A 19,521-nucleotide genomic window follows, 5' to 3' on the forward strand; every position below is an offset into this window, starting at 1 on the left:
CATACCTGCGAAATGCTACAAGATGCCAGCTGGTCTCTCTCTTTCACATCTCTGATATCTCCCATACAAAGACAGCCTCAAATCGCTTTATTTCTAAACCGCTTCCTCTCCAGAAGATTCCGCCTCCTGTTACAATTACAGAGGCCACTGACCAGCTGACTATACATTAGCTGATGGCTGCCAGGTGTTAAGCTATTCTACAGACCCTGCACTGAAGCAATTGTTCTCAATTGCACAGAACAAAATGTAACCCAACCAGCCATGGGAAATCCGAACTACTATCCTAGGAGTGAAAAAAGAAACATGCTAGCCCTAGACAAAATGCTGTCATCCTACTGTCTCCTTTCTGTACCTCTTTATGCCTACAATCCTCAGGAAGCCTAAGCTTAAACATCCCTCAGGAAACTATGAACTCTTTAATGAGAAAGGTACAAATAGCACTTCTATGTGCACTATACTAGGTGTGCTAGGTGTTTCTTTACTTGAGCCCATTCAATCCTAAGAATGTGAACTGCAATTAATCCTACTTCACTAAGAATGAAAGAGAAGATCAGAGATTAAATGGTTTGTCCAAGGTCACAGGATTAATAAATGTCAAAAACAGGCCTTGAACTCAAGTCTGGCTGAACTTCAAAAGCCCTTAAAAAATAATAATAATAATCCTATCATATTACATTTCATTGATTTGGTATTAAACTCTTTTTATTTATTTATCAACTACATCAAATACAGATGACAACAAAACTGATTTACAACCAGCTGCAAATTAAGCCATATTTATACAAATATGATTTGGGAGGGCAAAAGTGCCCCTCCCAGGAACACAAACTTTAGCAATCCTTTGTCCACATGATGGAAATAAGCATTTATAAAGTTTAGACAGAATTTATTTGCAAAATATCAAGAACATGTCTACTATGTCAAATGAGTCACAATTTAAATTTTATTATTTAAAAAAATAAAAATAAATTTTATTTTTTTTAATTTTTTCCATGATTTAAATTTTAAAATAAAATTTCATAAATGACCAACTATACACTATGCAACTGCTATTCTCAAAATACTTTCCACATGTCATGATAATGATCCTCACAATGATCCTATGACCAGCTACACAGTACCCTCAAATTACAGATGATGGAGTTGAGGCCCAAGATCACGTACCTAGGAAATGATGAAAACTAAGGCTCAAACCAACTCCTTTGGATTTTGTATCTCATTATACTAGACACTTTGTGTCACACAAACTGTTAACCAGAAACAGCAGTGTGAAGAGCCGAGTTAGACCTGTGTTCTAGTCCAGGACTTTGCTATTCTGTCCTGGACAGTTTCCTCCCTTCTTCACTTGATGAACTTTATTCATTCTTCAGGTAACTGCTTAGCCATCTAAGGAAGGAGTAGGTGCTACCCTTCTGTTTTCCTAGGGAACTCTGTACTTCCCATACTGCAGCATGTAAAACACAATAATACATTTCTTATTTACCTAGCTACTTCCCCAATGAGGCTGTCAGATTCCTAGCAGCAAAGACTATTTTATTTACTATTGTGCCCCTTCTGCCTAGCATCTGATGGATATTTAAAAACCATATAACAAATGAATGAACCCCAGCTCCCTCACTCATTTAAAAAATGGAATACTTTTCATAAAATTGTTTCCAAACTCAACTCATAAAGCACTTAGAAGAGTGGGTTCATAGGGGGCACTTAAAAGACAGCAGCTCTTATTATGATCAAGAACAGGAGAGCCTTACAAAACATCAAATCTATATACATCTGGAGGTGAGATATGGCCAGAAGAAAATGCCATCTATAAAATTCTTAAGGGGCACCTAGGTGGCTCAGTCGATTGCCTGCCTTCAGCCTGGGTCATGATCCTGGGGTTCTGAGATCAAGTCCCATATCAGGCTCTCTGCTCTGTGGGGAGCCTGCTTCTCCCTCTCCTTGCAACTCCCCCTGCTTGTGCTCTCTCTGTGTCAAATAAATGAATAAAAAATCTTTTAAAAAAAATCTCAAAGTCTTCATTCTTGGTTAAGCCATCACAATGACAGTTCTTCAATAAATATTTACTGAGCTCCTATATGGTACCCAAGGTACAATGGTGAAGACAACGCAGTTAAGTCAAATTCTAGAAACAAATCATCTCCCAGAACCCTAACTGAAACACACTTTCTATAGGTGAGATCTTGTTAGATTAAATGACTGCTTGGATTACAACAAAGGGGATGGCTTGCGTATGATGGTGAAGTTTGTTTTAAACTAGTACCAACAAGGGCGCCTTGGTGGCTCAGTTGGTTAAGCATCCAACTCTTGGTTTCAGCTCAGGTCATGATCCCAGGGTCCTGGGATCGAGTCCTATGTTGGGCTCCCTGCTCAGCAAGGAGACTGCTTCTCCCTGTGCCCCTCTCCCTTGTTCCTGATCTCTCTCACTCTCTCAAATAAAATCTTTTTAAAATAAATAAACCAACAAACAAACTAGTACCAACAAGTAAGTGATCAGAGTCCTAATCAGAGAAACTTCTGTATGAAACTCTAACATTTCACTTTTCCACAACTACTGAAAAGTTAAATTCTGTAGAATCCCAGGGGTCACCTGATCAAATAGGAATCGCCTTCATTTCAACAAGTCACAAAGTATAAATTTTAGAGTCAAAACCAGATTCAAAGGCTGGTTTGCTACTTCTTAGCAAATTGCTTCACCTCCCCAAAGTTTCATTTCTTCTCTGTGAAACGGTAACATCTAACTACAATAACTTTGTAAAACAGAGTAGGTCATCAATAACTATTTCACCATCTGCTTTTCTTTCCAGATCTTTCACCACCTTGGCCACCCTCTTCAGAATGCACTGAAGTTAGAAACAGTGCCCACGACTGACCACAGAACTGGTCTCACCAGCCTGAAGCCCAGCAGGACTATTACCAGAACATGCAGGCAAATCAGACCAAAAGGTGTTTACTGAGCACCTACTAATAGCCAGCACTGCAGCTGATGACCAAATTGGCTTGCTTTTATTGCATTTTGTACTTGCTTTAGTGCCAATAGGATAAAAACCGTCAAGAACAAAACTTCAGTGTTTACTTAGGTGAGGATGAGTCAGAAAGGGGAGCTTATTTTCCTGGGCTCAGGGCCAACAACTTCAGATAGTGGCCTCTAAAACTAATGGCTTTAAGGGAGCAAGGGGGAAAATCATGATTGAGGCATCACTTCAGGGTCAACCAACTATTTCTGTAAAGAGTCAGGGTGCTGCTTAACTCTGCCATAAACCTTATTTACAAAAGCAGGAAAATACTGCTTTTGTTAAAGGCAAATGGATTTCAATTTGTTTCATGTAATTCAGGACATCCTAACAAGGTCTGACAGTCTGCTGGTCCCCAATATCCTCTCCTCCTTTCTGAGTATCAGAGTCACCAAATGTTAACTAAGAACTGGTCACCCAGAAAAAAGACTGCATTTCTTAGCTCCTAGCAGCTCAATATGGCCATGTAACTTAAGTTCTAGTCAATGGGATACAAGTAAAATCAAAGCATGCAACTTTGGGGAAGTGTCTTTAAAAGGGAGTGGGGGAAGAAATGATGCCCTTCTCCTGCTCTTTCCTTTCTCCTGCAGCCTGGAATACAGAGGGGACAGAGTTTGAATATTTAGGCAGAGAACACTTGATGCAGAAGATGGCAAGAAATGCGCCTAGGATCCTGATAACCATCTCAGCTCTGCCCTCCCCATGAGAAAGAATGAACCTTTCCTCCTATATAAGCCACTGTTATTCTATGTTTTCTGTCACTCATCCTAACTAATACACAAAAAAAGAAAAGCTAAAAAACAGCCTCTTTGTAACTCTTCAGTTTTGTCCTAATCATCAATCCAGTCATGAACACAAAGAGCTTTTCTTTGTAATATGCTCAAACTCCAATCTAATGCTAATATAAACAGGTCATAAAACCATGTGTGAGTGCAGGCAAACAAGACTCAGAAACACTAGCGACTGCCAACACTAGAAATCAAAACAGCTATGCTGAATGTTAACAAGTGTTAATAATTTTGTCAAAAGAAAGGGATGGTCATCTCACCGGATGGTGAACTCCAGCAGCTCCTGGGTTCCCTGAGGGTCCAGGTGCTGAAGACTGTACACCCTTTCAAGGCTCTGCTGCAGGAACTGATGGGACGGGTCCTCATGGGGTGCAATACTGGGAGAAACAGCCGATGACACTAGTTTTCTACCTGGTAACTAAACAAACATAGTAGGGTTATAGTACCATCAAATTCTGTGGCTCAGCTTCTGGTAACACAAAGAAACAAACAAACAAAAAAAATGCAAGTTTTTTTTGGAAAGGGAAAACAGGTGGTGATTCTGTAAATAACCTTCCTCTCATTCCCTAGCTTCAGTGGAAGAAAGGGAAAGAGAGAGAGAGAGAGAGAGAGAGAGAGAGAGAGAGAATATGAATACAGTCTACACAACATAACCACAAGCTGCAAGGAGAAAAAGAAAAGAGAACGGAGAATATCACATTCTATTGCTAACTGAAATAAATGAGCTAACCACACAAAAGGGAATAAAGATCAATCTGTTGCCACGCTTATTTTTAAACTTTATTTGACCTTTCACTTCATAGGGAAATGACAGTTTATTCCCAAATAAATTTATGTAGCATGCTATCAAAATGTTTTATAGGATAATTATAATATCTTGTTCATATTGCTAAAAGTACTTACCTTTCAAGAAAGTGATGGAGGAGAACAAAGACGATTTCACTTTCAATATTGTAACTTACACAGTTTAGATTTTCTAACCATGTACATATGTTATTCTAAACAAAGTCATTTAGGGACTCCTGGGTGTCTCAGTGGTTGAGTGTCTGCCTTTGGCTCAGGGCGTGATCCTGGGGTCCTAGGATCGAGTGCTGTATCGGGCTCCCTACAAGGAGCCTGTTTCTCCCTCTGCCTATGTCTCTGCCTCTCTGTCTCTCATGAATAAATAAAATCTTTAAATAAATAAATAAAGTCATTTAGAATCTCCTAAACAGAGATGAGTTAACACAAATGAAGGGCTTAGAAAAGTGCTATACAGTTAGCATTCAGTAAGTGATTACCAGTATCATCACGGCTCATTAAATTTTTTTCTTTTTGTATCTCTAAGATTTTAAAAATAACAAAGGTTTTACTACTAAAAAATAAACTCATTGAGAAATTATGGCTTTATGTAATCATTAAAATGTTGTACAATCTAATCTTTGGTCTAGAGTATATTGTTCCAGACTCCTTTTTCTTGCCTAATATAACATAATCAATAACACCGGGACATTCAAAATATGAATCTTCTTAAAAAGTAACGGATACAAAAGCAAAAGTACAAAACAGTGCAAGAGAGCCCAACAGAGAAAGAGAATGAATGAATGTGTTTTCAAAGAAAATACAGCCTGCTTTCTGCTCTTTAACAACCACAAAGGAGCCGAAATCAAAACACCAAAAATAATGACAAAAGCTGTTTTCGACATACCCTTAAGGCAGGAACAAGATGAGAAAGACTGTCTCGGAGGTAGGCATAGTGCCTGAAGGTATGATCTGAGAACAGTGCTGGCATTGTTGGACAGGTTTTAGCAGCATTAAAAATAAGAACCAAAACTGCAATGTCTGAGGGATGAGTGGGTTAAGTAAACCTAGAGGTTTAAAAAGTTGAGCTTGGCCAGAATCTGGTGCCCCCAATTCCCACCCTCAAGTCTCATTAAATGACAATTTTCTAACAAAGAGATGCAAATTTAAATAAAGAGATACATTACCTCACTCCAAATTACACCAATTATCATAGGTTTTTTAGAAAATGCCTGATGCTGCAGAGAATAACAAATCAAAACTTCTGGTACATGGCCAACTAAAGTTCATTTGGGCACAGTATCTCTTGGTCATAATTTGACACTAGACAGTAAAAGTCTTTTGAATGTTGAGTAATTCTACATCTCAAATTTTATTCTAAGAAAATAAGCATACAGTACAGAATCATTTATAATAGCAAATAATCAGAAACAACCTAAATGTCCCAAACCAGGAGAATAACCATACTATTTGATGGAGTATTATGCAATTGTTAAAAATTCTATTTATGAAGAATTTATAGTATCTTATCACATTTTCTCATAAGTGAACAAAGCAGACTCTAACATGTATAGTATATTATACGTAACTATAAAGTATCTGTAACTATAAAATAATAGCTATAAAGCATTTGATGATGAGATGAATTATTTTAAAAAATACAGTTACAGGGCAGTCCCGGTGGCTCAGTGGTTTAGTGCCGCTTTCAGCCCAGGGCGTGACCCTGGAGACCCAGGATCGAGTCCCACGTTGGGCTCCCTGCATGGAGCCCGCTTCTCTCTCTGCCTGTGTCCCTGCCTCTCTCTCTCTCTTCTGTCTCTCATGAATAAATAAAATCTTTAAAAAAAATTGAAGATCTTCCAACTTTAAAAAGATATATATAGTAACAGCAAAATCTCAAGACCAAGCCTTAAAAAAGAAGGAAATACACCAAAATGCTAACGGCTGATTACTTTGACTAGTAGGGCTTTGGATGTTAAGTACAAAGTTTCTTCTTTGAACTTTTTGGACTTTCTTTGTATATTAATTTTATAACTGAGGGAAAAAATTAACAGAGGGAAAAACAGAAATTAAAAAATAAACACAGTTTCCAATCTTCTGTATGTATCCCTATAGAAGAGTCTGCTATTTGCCTACCCAATATCCATCCCAATTTTTTTAAAGATTTTATTTATTTATTCATGAGAGACACAGAGAGAGAAAGAGGCAGAGACATAGGCAGATGGAGAAGCAGGCTCCCCGCAGGGAGCCCGATGCAGGACTCAATCCTGGATCCCAGGATCATGCCCTGAGCCAAAGGCAGATGCTCAACTGCTGAGCCACCCAGGCATCCCAGTTCATAGGTTTTAAAACCAAAGATGTCTGGCTCTGAATCCCACATGTACCACTTAAAGAGTTATATAGCAGATCAGTGGTAAATGTATAAAGCATGAAACAGTGTGTAATATAACAGGTGCTCAAGAAATGATAAAAAATACTACTAAAAATACTGGTATTATATAACAAATGTGAATTACTGTGAAAACAAGAATAAAAGCTAAAAATAATAACTACTAGGCTCCCTCAGGATATATTCTTACTTAAAAGAAATGAAAAAAATTAAACTCAGGACCCCCCCCCCCCCCAAACTATACTACAGAAGAAGATGACAAACAACCCATCACACCAGCCCAGTCTGTCCTAATCTCAGAGGATACAAGCTGGATCATCCATGTCTGGTTCAGCTGTGTCAAAAAATGGATGGGTGCTCAGGAGCTCTGGCACCAAGGGAAGCACCAGGGTTGGATGCCGACTTCCCAGAAACTTCAAGCACCTGAAATAAACAAAATAAGAGCCCATCTTAGTAACTTAATAATAAAAGCTTTAAATGTACTGGGGATTAGAATCAGAAAACCTGATTCAGAATTACAAATTCCCAACCACCCATTTTTGCTACACCTATGACCTCAAATAAGTCATTTAATTATTCTAGAACTCAGTTAATTCATCTAAAAAACTACTATCATGAAAATTAAAGAGCTGGTATGGCATATATTACTGCTGGTTATTTAAACAACAGCCATATTCTCCAACTTCCTTGCCACGAACCCTGATTTTATTCAGGTATCAGGTAGGTGCTCAGAGAAGATAGGCTCAGCTCAAGGGCTCAACTACAACTGGCATAAACCCATCATGATAATCCCATTCCCATTTTCCAGTGACTGCTTTGCAGGTAATAAAGTAACCCATTTCTGGTCAAAGAAGCAAGAAGGGAAGTCTGGTGAGGAGCTACTCAGGAGTGTTCTCCTAGCCAAAAAGAGAAATGTGTGAGAGGGAATGCCCTTTCCTTTCTGCCTTAACATATTGTCTTATGAGGCAGCCATCCTGCAAATATGAGAAGAAAGCCAGGGAACTGCAGAGAAATCAACCAGAGTTCTAACCCTGTTAAGCTGCTGTTAAGCTGCTGAATGAACAATTCTAAAATTGTTCCTGATTTGTTATGCCAAAAAATTAGACCTTACTGTTTAAACAACCTTTAATGAGATTTTCTATTACTTGTAGGCAAAAGCATTCTAACTGATATCCTGGGGAAGGTTATGAAATCAGAAGTGACCTGATCTGAAACATGAAAATTAGTAACTGTATAGCCTTGGCCAGGTATGTTTCTCACCTACAAAAAGAGATTAAAAATCATTACCTCATACAGTTGCTGTAAGGATTAAATGAGATTTTGAATAAAAAGTACTCAGCAAAGTGTCTGTCACATAGAATTCAACTAGCTATTATTAAGTAACTATTAGTTAGCTATTATGACAACATGAAAACCTTTTACAAGCTATAAAGAACTACATGTGCACTGGTAACTATGCATTTCTATTATCTTTTGTTAAGTTCTGGTTTAGAAGGTGTGCTGAATTGAAAAGAAATCCTTCATTCTCTCTCTCTCTCCCTCTCTTTTTTAATATTTTATTTATTTATTCATGAGAGACACAGAGAGAGGCAAAGACACAGGCAGAGGGAGCCACAGGCTTCCTGCAAGGAGCTCCGGGACTCGATCCCAGATCCTGGGATCAAGCCCTGAGGCGTGAAGGCAGAGGCTCAACTGCTCAACTGCTGAGTCACCCAAGCATCCCATAAATCCTTATTTCTGGGGCTGTAACAACAAACACTACAAAGTAATGAATTATCAAATAAATAATACTCTGCTTTCCACCTGGCAGAGAGGAGATTACCATGATCAGAGATTTCACAAAGGAGATGGGACTTCCCCAGGGACAGAAAAACAAATAGACTGGCAATAGAGAGGAAACAAGCACCATGACATTCATGCAAATATGGAATACAATATGTATCCCATTTAAAACAGTATTGTTAGGAAAGTTTACCTTTCCCCATTCTGCTTTTCCTTCTACGTGGAAAGAACTTAATGCACCAATTTTCTGAACTCTCTCAGCTCCTTTAGTCTTGTATTTCAGGGGACACTATAAATGTAGTTTGGCCTCTGGGTACCACTCCTTTATTTTGTATCTCCTATTCTATTCGGGTCACCCAAGCATCTGGGCCTCTCTGAAACTGGACTTCAATTCTGACTTGTAATATTTTTTCTACTTATCTACTTATTTCCTACTTCTCTCCTTTCCTGATATTTGAAGGCAAGGCCTCTAAATTGAATCCATTTTTAACTCTCCAAAGTTTCTTACACAGTGATCGGGTTATACAGCCAAGTGCTCCATAAGCATGTTGAATGAACTAAAGATACATAAACAGGACAAACTACCTCCTTCAAAGCTTTCATTAATGTATCTATCTTTCAAAATGTCTTAAAAATATGTCACTGTGACTATTCCTTCATTCTTTTACACATCCTTTTTTAGTATTCCTAAGTAAAGCCACCATTGAGGGAAAGAAATGAAAACTCAAATGACAATTAGAATAGGTTACTTTCAAAAAAAAAAAAAAAGAATAGGTTACTTTCAAATCTCTTGGAGCACTAGAAGGTAAAAATGCTTTCTGTCTACAATTACCCAATAAAGGCAGTCTCAAATAAACATGCGGGGTGAACCAAATAACTACATATCTAATTTTAAGGTAAAAAGAATGTTCTGTGAAATATTCCATAACAATCCCTTTCATCAAATGGAATTAATTATTCCTTCTGTGTCACTGCAGAACTACACATACTAATACAGGTGTTTCTCCCCATTACAACCCCCACACCCCAAATGACATGCTCCCTGAGGACTTCCCTGGTATTTTCTGTTTTTAATAGATCCTGCAAGTACTTGATCTGACCCACCGTTTTCTATTTTTAGTAACAAATTTTTCTGAAAATCAATGAACTATACCGCTGGAGTGATCTTATCTCATAAGGTCACTTAAATATTTGGAGCACAACTATATACATTTTATAATAAACATATGCAAGCAGTTCTTCAAACAGTAATTCATGAACAATGTTAAGTCTGACTCTAGTCAGTAAAGATAGAGGTAATCAAGGGGAAAATATGATAGTGATTTTCCATCTGTAGACAAAGTGCCAGTCCTGCCTCTAATCTCTACAATGATAGCTGTGATCTGTACAAAAATGCAAAACAGACAAAGAAGTGATTATTATTATTATATAAGAGAAAAAGGAATCTAATCAACTCATCTCTGTACCTCTGGCACTTACCACAGGGCTTGGCACATAATAAGTGTACAGTAACAGGCACATATTATCTGCTAGGAGGATGGATGGACAAATAAGTAATCTAAAAATGTGATATTCAATTTAGGAATCAAACTCCTGAGTGCTCAGTGAAGTTGAATCAGGTTTCTAAATTGAAGGCAAAATTGAGGGCCATACCCTCAGATCCACTGAATAATGCCAATAACATACATTTACCACATTATTGGACTCAGTGAGCAAATGAGCAAAAAATCCTTACTTCCATATAGAGTCTCTATCAGTAGGGTACTTGGTTAAATTTTTCAGCAGCTCCACCAGTGCAAGATGAATCCCTTCTTTAGTCGAAACATTAGTACAGCATAAAAGTTCGTGAAGAGCCTCTCGAATATCTCTGGACGAATCCTTTTAAAAAAAATAATAGTAATAGCAATAATAATAATAACAGCAGTCACTATGGATTAGCTATTACAGTAGAGGGTACAAGTTACCATGGGACCACAGGGTAAAGAGTCCCAATTTTCTGGGAGGGGAGGGGCTAGGAGTTGAGAAGACCTCACAGAAGAGGTAATACTTGAAAAAGGCTTGAAGAATTCATTCATTGGCTCATTCATTCATATAAATTCAACATTTACTGAATATTTATTTATTTATTTATTTATGTATGTATGTAAGTAATTCTTTTTTTTTTTAAAGATTGTATTCATCCATTCATGAGGGACACAGAGAGAGAGAGACAGAGGGAGAAACAGGCTCCATGCAGGGAGCCGGCGTGGGACTCGATCCCGGTTCTCCAGGATCCCAGCCAGGGCCGAAGGCAGCGCTAAACTGCTTAGCCACCCAGGCTGCCCTAATGAACATTTATTAAACAAACATTTACCAAGCACCTACCTATGCTACTTATGTACCAAGTGGTAGTGACATAGCACCAAATAAGATCAAATCTCTGCTTTTAGGATCTTCATTCCAGTGAAAAGACAAAAATAAATAACTATATAGGTCAGATAGTAATAAGTATGAGGGAGAAACTAAAGCAGCTTAAAGGTAAGGATACTAGGATAGATGGGGTATTTTACACAGGATAATGAAAGGGAGTAGCAAATATACAGGCCATGAAGAGGAAGCATGTTTGAAAAATAGTATGGAAGTCTATGTGGCTAGAGCAGAGTAAATAAAAAGAGAGTGTTACAAGATGATGTTGGAGAAAATGGCTTCTTTCCTTCCCAACACTTGCTCCGCCTCACTAATATGATTGGAAAAGGTCACCAACAACTTAATGCTAAAAGATATGGATGCATATCAGTTCTATTCTTCTTGGCTATCTCCACAACATTTGCTGTCAGTTCTTCAAAACTTTTTAGTACATACATTTTAAAACATACATAAAAGTAGAGATTATAAATCCTTCAGTTTCAACAGTTAACTCAGAGCCAATCATGTTTCATCTAGACTTTTACCCACTCCTCCCAATTAGATTTTTCTGAAGCCAGCCAGAGAAACCATAGCATTTCACTGGGAAATATTTCAATCAATCAATAAGATTTTGTTTATTTATTTGAAAGAGAGAGAGAGAGACAGAGAGAGAGAGAGAGAGAGAGAGATAGCAAGAGAGAGCAAGGGTGGGGAGAAGAAGGAGAAGCAGGCTCCTTGTTAAACAGGGAGCCTGATGTGGGGCTCAATCCCAGGACCTTGGGATCATGACCTGAGCTGAAGACAGGTGCTTAACAGACTGAGCCACACAGGTGCCATCCCCATAACTATATTTTTAAAGAGGATTCCTTATTTTTAAAAAACCCACAAAACCAATATCATGCCTAAAAATTTAATAATTGCTTAATACCAAATATCCTGTATGTACTCACATTTCTCTGACTCAAAAAGTTTGTTTTGCAGCAATATGTTCCTTAAGTATCTCTTAATATTGGAGCCCCTGGGTGACTCAGTCGGTTAAACATCTACCTTCAGCTCAGGTCATGATCCTGCAGTCCTGGGATCAAGCCCTGCATCAGGCTCCCTGCTCTCTGCTCAGTCTGTTTCTCCTCCTCCCTCTGTTCACGCGCTCTCTCTTGCTCACTCTCTCTCAAATAAATAAAATCCTTAAAAAAGGATATCTTCTAATATGTAAAATCACTGTATATCTCATATTTCTCTCCATACAATTTCTTCCCTATACATCCTATAATGGTAGTTAGATTTAGAGGCTTGATCAGATTCATGTTCACATCTTTTTCATTTTTTTAATGATTTTACTTATTTATTCATGAGAGACAGAGAAAGAAAGAGAGAGAGAGAGAGAGAGAGAGAGAGAGAGAGAGGAGAGAGAGAGAGAGACTGGCAGAGACACAGGCAGAGGGAGAAGCAGGCACCACGCAGGGAGCCTGATGTGGGACTCGATCCCGGGACTCCAGAATCACGCCCTGGGCTGAAGGCAGGTGCTAAACCACTGAGCCACCCAGGGATCCCCTCAAATCTTTTTTTAACTTTTTTTTTAAGATTTTATTTATTTATTTATTCAGAGACACAGAGATTGAAAGAGAGGCAGAGACACAGGCAGAAGGAGAAGCAGGCTCCACGCAAGGAACCCGATGTGGGACTCGATCCCGGGTCTCCAGGATCACACCCTGGGCCGAATGGCGACACCAAACCTCCGAGCCACCAGGGCTGCCCAAAATCTTTTTTTTAACAAGACCACTTCAAGTGGTATGATGCACTTCCCTTAGGAACTATATGTCTGTTTCTCTTTGGCTGAGGTTCGTAACCACTGGTGATCACTGCCTAGATCTACTAATTCACTAAAGTTGTAAAACAATGATACACAAATCCTACCATTCTTCTTTATTAACTGGAATACTTTCATAAAAAGAAACTTCTCCTTATCAACTAGCTGGTTATCATGAAGTTCAGTTTGTATAGGAAAAGAAAGGATTAATGCTTGATTCCTTAATTTACCAGTTTCCAAAATAAGAAGTTGATTACCAAGCATCTTCCAAAGACAACTAATGCAGTGTTTTAAGTATCATTACAAAATCATGAATTTAAACATATTTGCAGTTATAGTCCTTAATGATGTGTCTATAATAATGTATTATAACCCTTAATGATATGTCTCCTGGGTCTTCCTGATATGATCCTAGAGGTCTTTGATAGCTAATAATTGCTTTCTATATGACAAGGTGGTATAAGCTCACTTTGTTAAATTTCCTGCACTAGACCTGGAATCATCCATTTTTCTTAGGTATTTTGGTACCTTTTAGTGGAAATGAGATCTCCAAAACATTGTTTTAAGTCAGGTTTACTGACGTATAGTTCTCATTCTGTAAAACTCATCCTTCTCAGTGAACAACTTCCATAAGCTTAACAAAGCCATATAGTTACATAACCATCATTTCAATCAAGATATAAAACACTCCCATCACCAAACTCTTCCCTAGGGTCCCTCTGTAGTCTAACCCTTGCCCACAGTCCCTGGCAACTAGATATATTTTCTGCTACAATTTTATCTTTCCCAGGGCAGCCCGGGTGGCTCAGCGGTTTAGCGCTGCCTTTAGTCCAGGGTGCAATCCTGGAGACCCGGGATCGAGTCCCACATCGGGCTCCCTGCATGGGGCCTGCTTCTCCCTCTGCCTGTGTCTCTGCCTCTCTCTCTGTGTGTGTCTCTTATGAATAAATAAATAAATAAAATCTTTAAAAAAGAATTTTTTTATCTTTCCCAAAAGGTCATATAAAGGGAATCATGGCTGGCTACTTTTACCTAGCATAATGCATGCGAGACTCACCCAAGTTGTTACATGTTATCAGCAACTCATTCCTTTTTATTATTCAGTAGTACTGCATTGTATACATTACCTAGTTTACTTACCCATCCCCCAACTCAAAGATTTGTGCTGTTTTCAGTTTGGGACTATTTTAAGTAAAGCCACAATAAACATTGGTATACGGGCTTTTGCGTGGACATAAATTTTCAGTTCTCCTTCAGAAATGCTTCAGAGTGGCAATACAGTATCAAATAGTAAATTTATGCTTAACTTCATAAAAAAACTTCCAAAGTGACAGTATCATTTTGCATTCCCATCAGCAGTGGACGAGGGTGCCAGATGCTTTCATAATTGGGTGATTTGCTTTTTTATTACTGAATTTTGAGAATTCTTTCTATATTCTTTATCAGATATGTGTTTTGCAAATATTTTCTCCCAGTCTGTGGTATGTCCTCACATCACCTTTCCTCTATGCATGTTTCTGTATCCAAGTCCATCTGCCCCTTTTGCGCACAGTTTATATATTAAAGGCATTATGTATGTTTGATTTGATCCTATCATCTCTCTTTATTGTGGTAAAATACACACAATATAAAATTTATCATTTTAAGTCAATGTACATCTTAAGTATACAGTTCGATGGCATTAAATACATTTACATTGTTGTGCTGTTTTTATAATTACTTTAATTTTTATTTATTTTATGATAGTCACAGAGAGAGAGAGAGAGAGAGAGGAAGAGACATAGGCAGAGGGAGAAGCAGGCTCCATGCACCGGGAGCCCGACGTGGGACTCGATCCCGGGTCTCCAGGATCGTGCCCTGGGCCAAAGGCAGGCGCCAAACCGCTGCGCCACCCAGGGATCCCCTATAATTACTTTAAATCATATTTTTGGAGATACTTTAAGAGCATCTTGAAGTATCTTGAAGAGCTTTTAAATTTTGTTTATGATCCCTTTTTTTTTTTTTTTTGAAATTTTTGGTCGTGCACCTGGCTTGTCCCCGAGCGTAATATTCTTCAATGGAAACGGATCTAATAGGTGTGAGTGTGTGTGTGTCCTGTGCTCGCGTGTGTGATGGGAGGTATAAATAAATGAGAGCCGGTGTGGCGGTGTCTATGGCCGCGCTGTGTCTCCGAGCCCCTAACACTAATGTCGGGATCAAAGGGCAGCGGCGGCTGTGGCACAGCTCACAGCTCGCACACTCGCTCTCTTTCTCGCTCTCTCTCTCTGTCACACACACACTCACACATACACAGAGGCACAGACTGAGGGAAAGAGCGAGAGCTAGACACACACACACACACACACACACACACACACACCTAAATTTTGATAAAGTCCAATTTATCTAGTTATTTCCCTTATGGGTTAAGTTTTGGTGTCATGTCTAAGAAATCTTTGTCTAATCCAAGGTCACAAATATTTTCTCCTAAAAGTTTTATAGTATTAAGTTTACTTAATACATGAAGCAAATCAAACTAAAATTTTAAAGGAATGCATCTGCATCCACACAGCAAAATCTAAGAATCAGAGATTCTTCTCCAAAGCTAGGTTGGAGATTATGACTTCTTTATTCTCCAGGAACCCTCTTTCAGCCTGCAAGTCTCTCAATTCTTCTCTGTATAATTACCCAGGTCAACTCCTTAATAAATACATCTGACTCCGTTTTTGCTCTGTTTAGGAACCTCATTTGGCTTCCCCACACCTCTCGGACAAAGCTCAGGCTCCCCAGCACAGCACACAAGGTCCTTCACAATCAGTTCTTTGCTCATTTCTCCCTCAGAGCCATGTGAACTTCTCAACATCTCTGTCTACGCTGTGCCATTTCTGCCCTCCCAGCCTTCATCTGTGGCTACATGATAGCACTCTAGCCAGAATGTCATTCCTTAGTTTACTTACTTTTGATACGATCTTGTAATTACTGGTTTATACTGCTGCCTTCTCTAAAAATTGTGAGCAAATCAGAGGTAACAACTAATTGTCCTTAAAACCTAGTACAGAAGCTGGCTCTGCAAAAAGTCAGTAATGTTTCTTGAATGACTGTATACATATTATGAACTACTATCATGCTAAGCATTTTACATGAATCTCTTTCAATTCTTAAAAGAAACATATGAATGTGTGGAGTAATCCTCACTTTATACATGAGAAAACCAAGGACCGGTGGGAATTAATATGTCTGAAGTCACAAAGCTGGTGGACACCCTAAGTAACATGCAGGTGCTCTTCCCTTAATAGGATTTTCAAAGCTCTACATGAGAGCTCCAGCCTAATCTCATGCTACACACTAGCTCTTTGTTACCACTAGGCTCTCTTTGGTCCCTCTATTGTGCCATGCTTCCTTCCTACCTACCACAGTTTCTACACTTGCCGCTGCCCTGCCTGGAATATTCTTATACTCCATACTCCCAACTCTTCTCTGCCAATTTAGGGTCTAATTTCTTCCTCAGAGATTAGCTTCAGAAACACTCCCTGATTTGCTGCACCCCGTTAGCCTCCAAAGACTAAGTGCTTCCATAACATATGCCCATTGGACCTCACTCCTTTCTGTCATGTGCTCCTTACTCAGATGATTATACCTCTATTTGTGTCATATTTGTCTATCTCCCTCATATCTAAATTATAAGGTCCACGAGAGCAGCAGCGCCAAGGTTTTTGCTCACATTGTATCCTCCTTGGCACAGTGCCTGGCAAATAATAGGTGGTCAATAAATACTAACAAACACACACACAAACAAAAAACCCAGGTAAAAAGGTCAGGGACCAAAGACAGGGACTGACACTTAACCATTAGATACGTTTCCCATATAGCAAATCACCACCACTGATAGAAGGCAGCTCTATTAATGTATTGGAAAAACAAATTCAAAGTAGTAAGAAAACAATTTTGACTATGCTTCTTAAGAAATTCCTAGTTATACAGTTGACCTGTGCAGATTTATTTTAGAACATATTACTAAGCATCCAATACGCATTAGTTTCCACATCAAAGGAATATGATAAAGGGTATAACATGGTCACTCTCTTTAGGTAGCTCATAATCACATCAAGGAGAAGGAGTTAGATAAAATCTGCCATTAGCAATAAAATGTGAAAACTATAGTCATAGATACTTAAGCATGCTTGTGGCCCTGTGAACAATTCTGTACATCAAAACATACCTTAGAACAGAGCTCAGATATTTAGCAAACATTTCCTGAGCATCTACCTATATCAGACACTATAAGGCACAAGAAATTTTTAAAAAATGAAAGAAGCCAGGATCCTGTAAAGCTCTTAGTCTTGTGAAATAAAGAATTCAAAAATCAACAACCATCTTGATATATGCTAGACACAGGGTGACACATGAAGACAGAGGAGTTCTACTTAACCCACCTAGGATGGAGTTACTTAGGAAATATGCTGCCTCATAAAGATCCGAGGATAAGCAAAGTCTATGATGTAAAAAGTGGCAGTTTTTGCAGGCTGAAGGGAAAAACAGTGAAAGAAAAATGGTGAGGAAAAGCATGATGATTAAGGGAGTGACTCTGATATCAAGTTCAAGAGGAAGAATGGTGGGAAAGAATGCAAAAAGGAAAGGCAGGGCTAGGCAGCAAGCCCACCCACAGAGAACAATGCACAGAATGCAAACTTGTCTTCCTAGGAAAAAAATAAATGAAAAATTATAAATACAGACTTATAATTCAGGAAAAATCCTACCAGCAGTGCTAAGATAAGCAGCTGAGGAAATTGATAGGGAACTTCAAAATCAAAGCACCCAATCTGTTTTTTGAAGTATGGAGCAGAAATCTGTAATAAGTGCTAATGACTAAACACCCAATAGCTATCCTTTTCACAATATCTGACAAAACAAAACCAACAGAAACAAGAAAGAAACCCAGAGGCCAAATCTCATTTATTAATATTCTGAAAAATGTCGGGACTCACAAATAAATTCCAAATACTTTAGAAAAATAATTCAAGAGCCACAAAGAGTTGTACAGCCTGGGAGGCAAATCTGTGTTCATATCCTGACACAACCACTTACCAGCAATGTGACCACAAACAAATTACTTTGTTCTTTGTAAAACTCTAGGGTTGAATGAGTTGATGCCCTAAGTTCTATTCCTGCTGTAACATCCTACGATTCACTAGAAGCAGTAAATCAAATCAAAGGCTGAAAAGAATTCTTCATTATTTAGTCCCCTGCCTTATCTATAACCACTTCTCTTCACATCACTTCAGCTCTATGCTGCTATTACAATGAATTTCTTTTAATTCCTTAAATGCATCATACTCACTCTTACCTCTGGATCCACAGACACTGCTCCCTCTGGTGCCCTTCTACCCTACCATCAGTGCCATTCCTTCCTAAGAAAAGGCCTCCCCAAGTTTTCCTCCTCCAAGTGTTCACTATAGCATTCCCCATCTCCCAACCTTACCTCAGGCAACCCTGTCCTTTCCTGATCACAACAATATGAGCTTTGAGTTTCCTGTTTAACAGTAAGTCTCCTCCACCTTGGTGGAGTTGTGCGATCGTGCTGCTCATACACTATTGCATCACTAGTACCTAGCACAATGCTTGGTTTAAAGATTTATTTACTTATTTATTTGAGAGAGAACTTGTGCATGGGCATGCAGTGAAAGGGGGCAGAAGGAGAGACAGTCTGCATGTTGAGCGCAGAGCCTGACGCAGGGCTCATAACCCTGAGATCACTACCTGAGCTAAAATCAAGAATTAGATGTCCAACCGACTGCCACCATGGCACCCCATAATGCCTGGTTTAAAAATAAAGTGGCTCTCAGGAAGTAATGAGTAACAAACTATGAAGGCTCACCTCTAACACAGCCAGGACAGTATCAAGCTGATCCTCTCGGAGAGTGATATTATTAGAAATTTTTCTCATGGTGTGTATGGACTGCAGACGTACTTCCTCAATTTCATCATTAAACATGTCAACCAGGAAATCAAGGCACTTCTCCGCAAAAGATGGTGAAGATTGGGCCAGCATGCAGAGAGCCTCCACAGCAGCAATGCGGACCTCTAGACACAGGGAACAAATAACACTGCATATCAGCTTAAGAGCCATAGGACAAATCCAAAGATTCCTTTTCATTCAGGTTTGTCTTTTGCTCTCTACTCCTCTTAGTTAACAAACTCTTTCTGGGAGATCTCCTCCATGCCCACAGATTCAGCTATCATCTTCACACTGACCTAAGAACAAAGACTTTGGTGTCACAGGGACTAAGATTTACAACCTGAGTCGCAGACATGCGATCAAGTCACACATCTATCTCTATTATCTGAATTTCTTGAAAACTAAGTTCTTATATACCCCAGTCCTCCAACCACTGTACTCCATTCAGTACTTTTTTAAAAAGCAGATTTTAAATAATTAAGATTAAAACAGACTAGATATTATTTTCTCATCTTAGAAATAAGATTCAGCAAAGTGAATTAAGTGGCCTTAAGGTGAATGAGAGCAGAGATAAGACTAGTATCCAGGTCTGCTCATTCTACACTATCATTATATAGTGGTTAAGGATACAAGCTTTAGAA

The 19,521-nt window shown here is 38.8% G+C and overlaps 1 protein-coding gene across 3 annotated transcripts in view; it reads right to left on the minus strand.

The window, feature by feature from the left end:
- The window catches only part of INTS4 (integrator complex subunit 4), a 111,966-nt gene that overhangs the window by 23,690 nt on the left and 68,755 nt on the right, over positions 1-19,521 (minus strand). For all 3 annotated transcript variants that reach the window (XM_055320452.1, XM_055320451.1, XM_055320454.1), the window contains 5 exons: positions 18,800-19,005; positions 10,489-10,631; positions 7,279-7,394; positions 5,490-5,623; positions 4,063-4,220 (listed from right to left, as the gene is read on the minus strand). In XM_055320452.1, coding sequence (XP_055176427.1) covers positions 4,063-4,220; positions 5,490-5,623; positions 7,279-7,394; positions 10,489-10,631; positions 18,800-19,005 — 757 coding nt within the window. The remainder of the gene's footprint in view (positions 1-4,062; positions 4,221-5,489; positions 5,624-7,278; positions 7,395-10,488; positions 10,632-18,799; positions 19,006-19,521) is intronic.

This window comes from Nyctereutes procyonoides, unplaced genomic scaffold, assembly GCF_905146905.1.
Source record: "Nyctereutes procyonoides isolate TBG_1078 unplaced genomic scaffold, NYPRO_anot_genome, whole genome shotgun sequence".
Classification (NCBI taxonomy): Eukaryota; Metazoa; Chordata; class Mammalia; order Carnivora; family Canidae; genus Nyctereutes; species Nyctereutes procyonoides.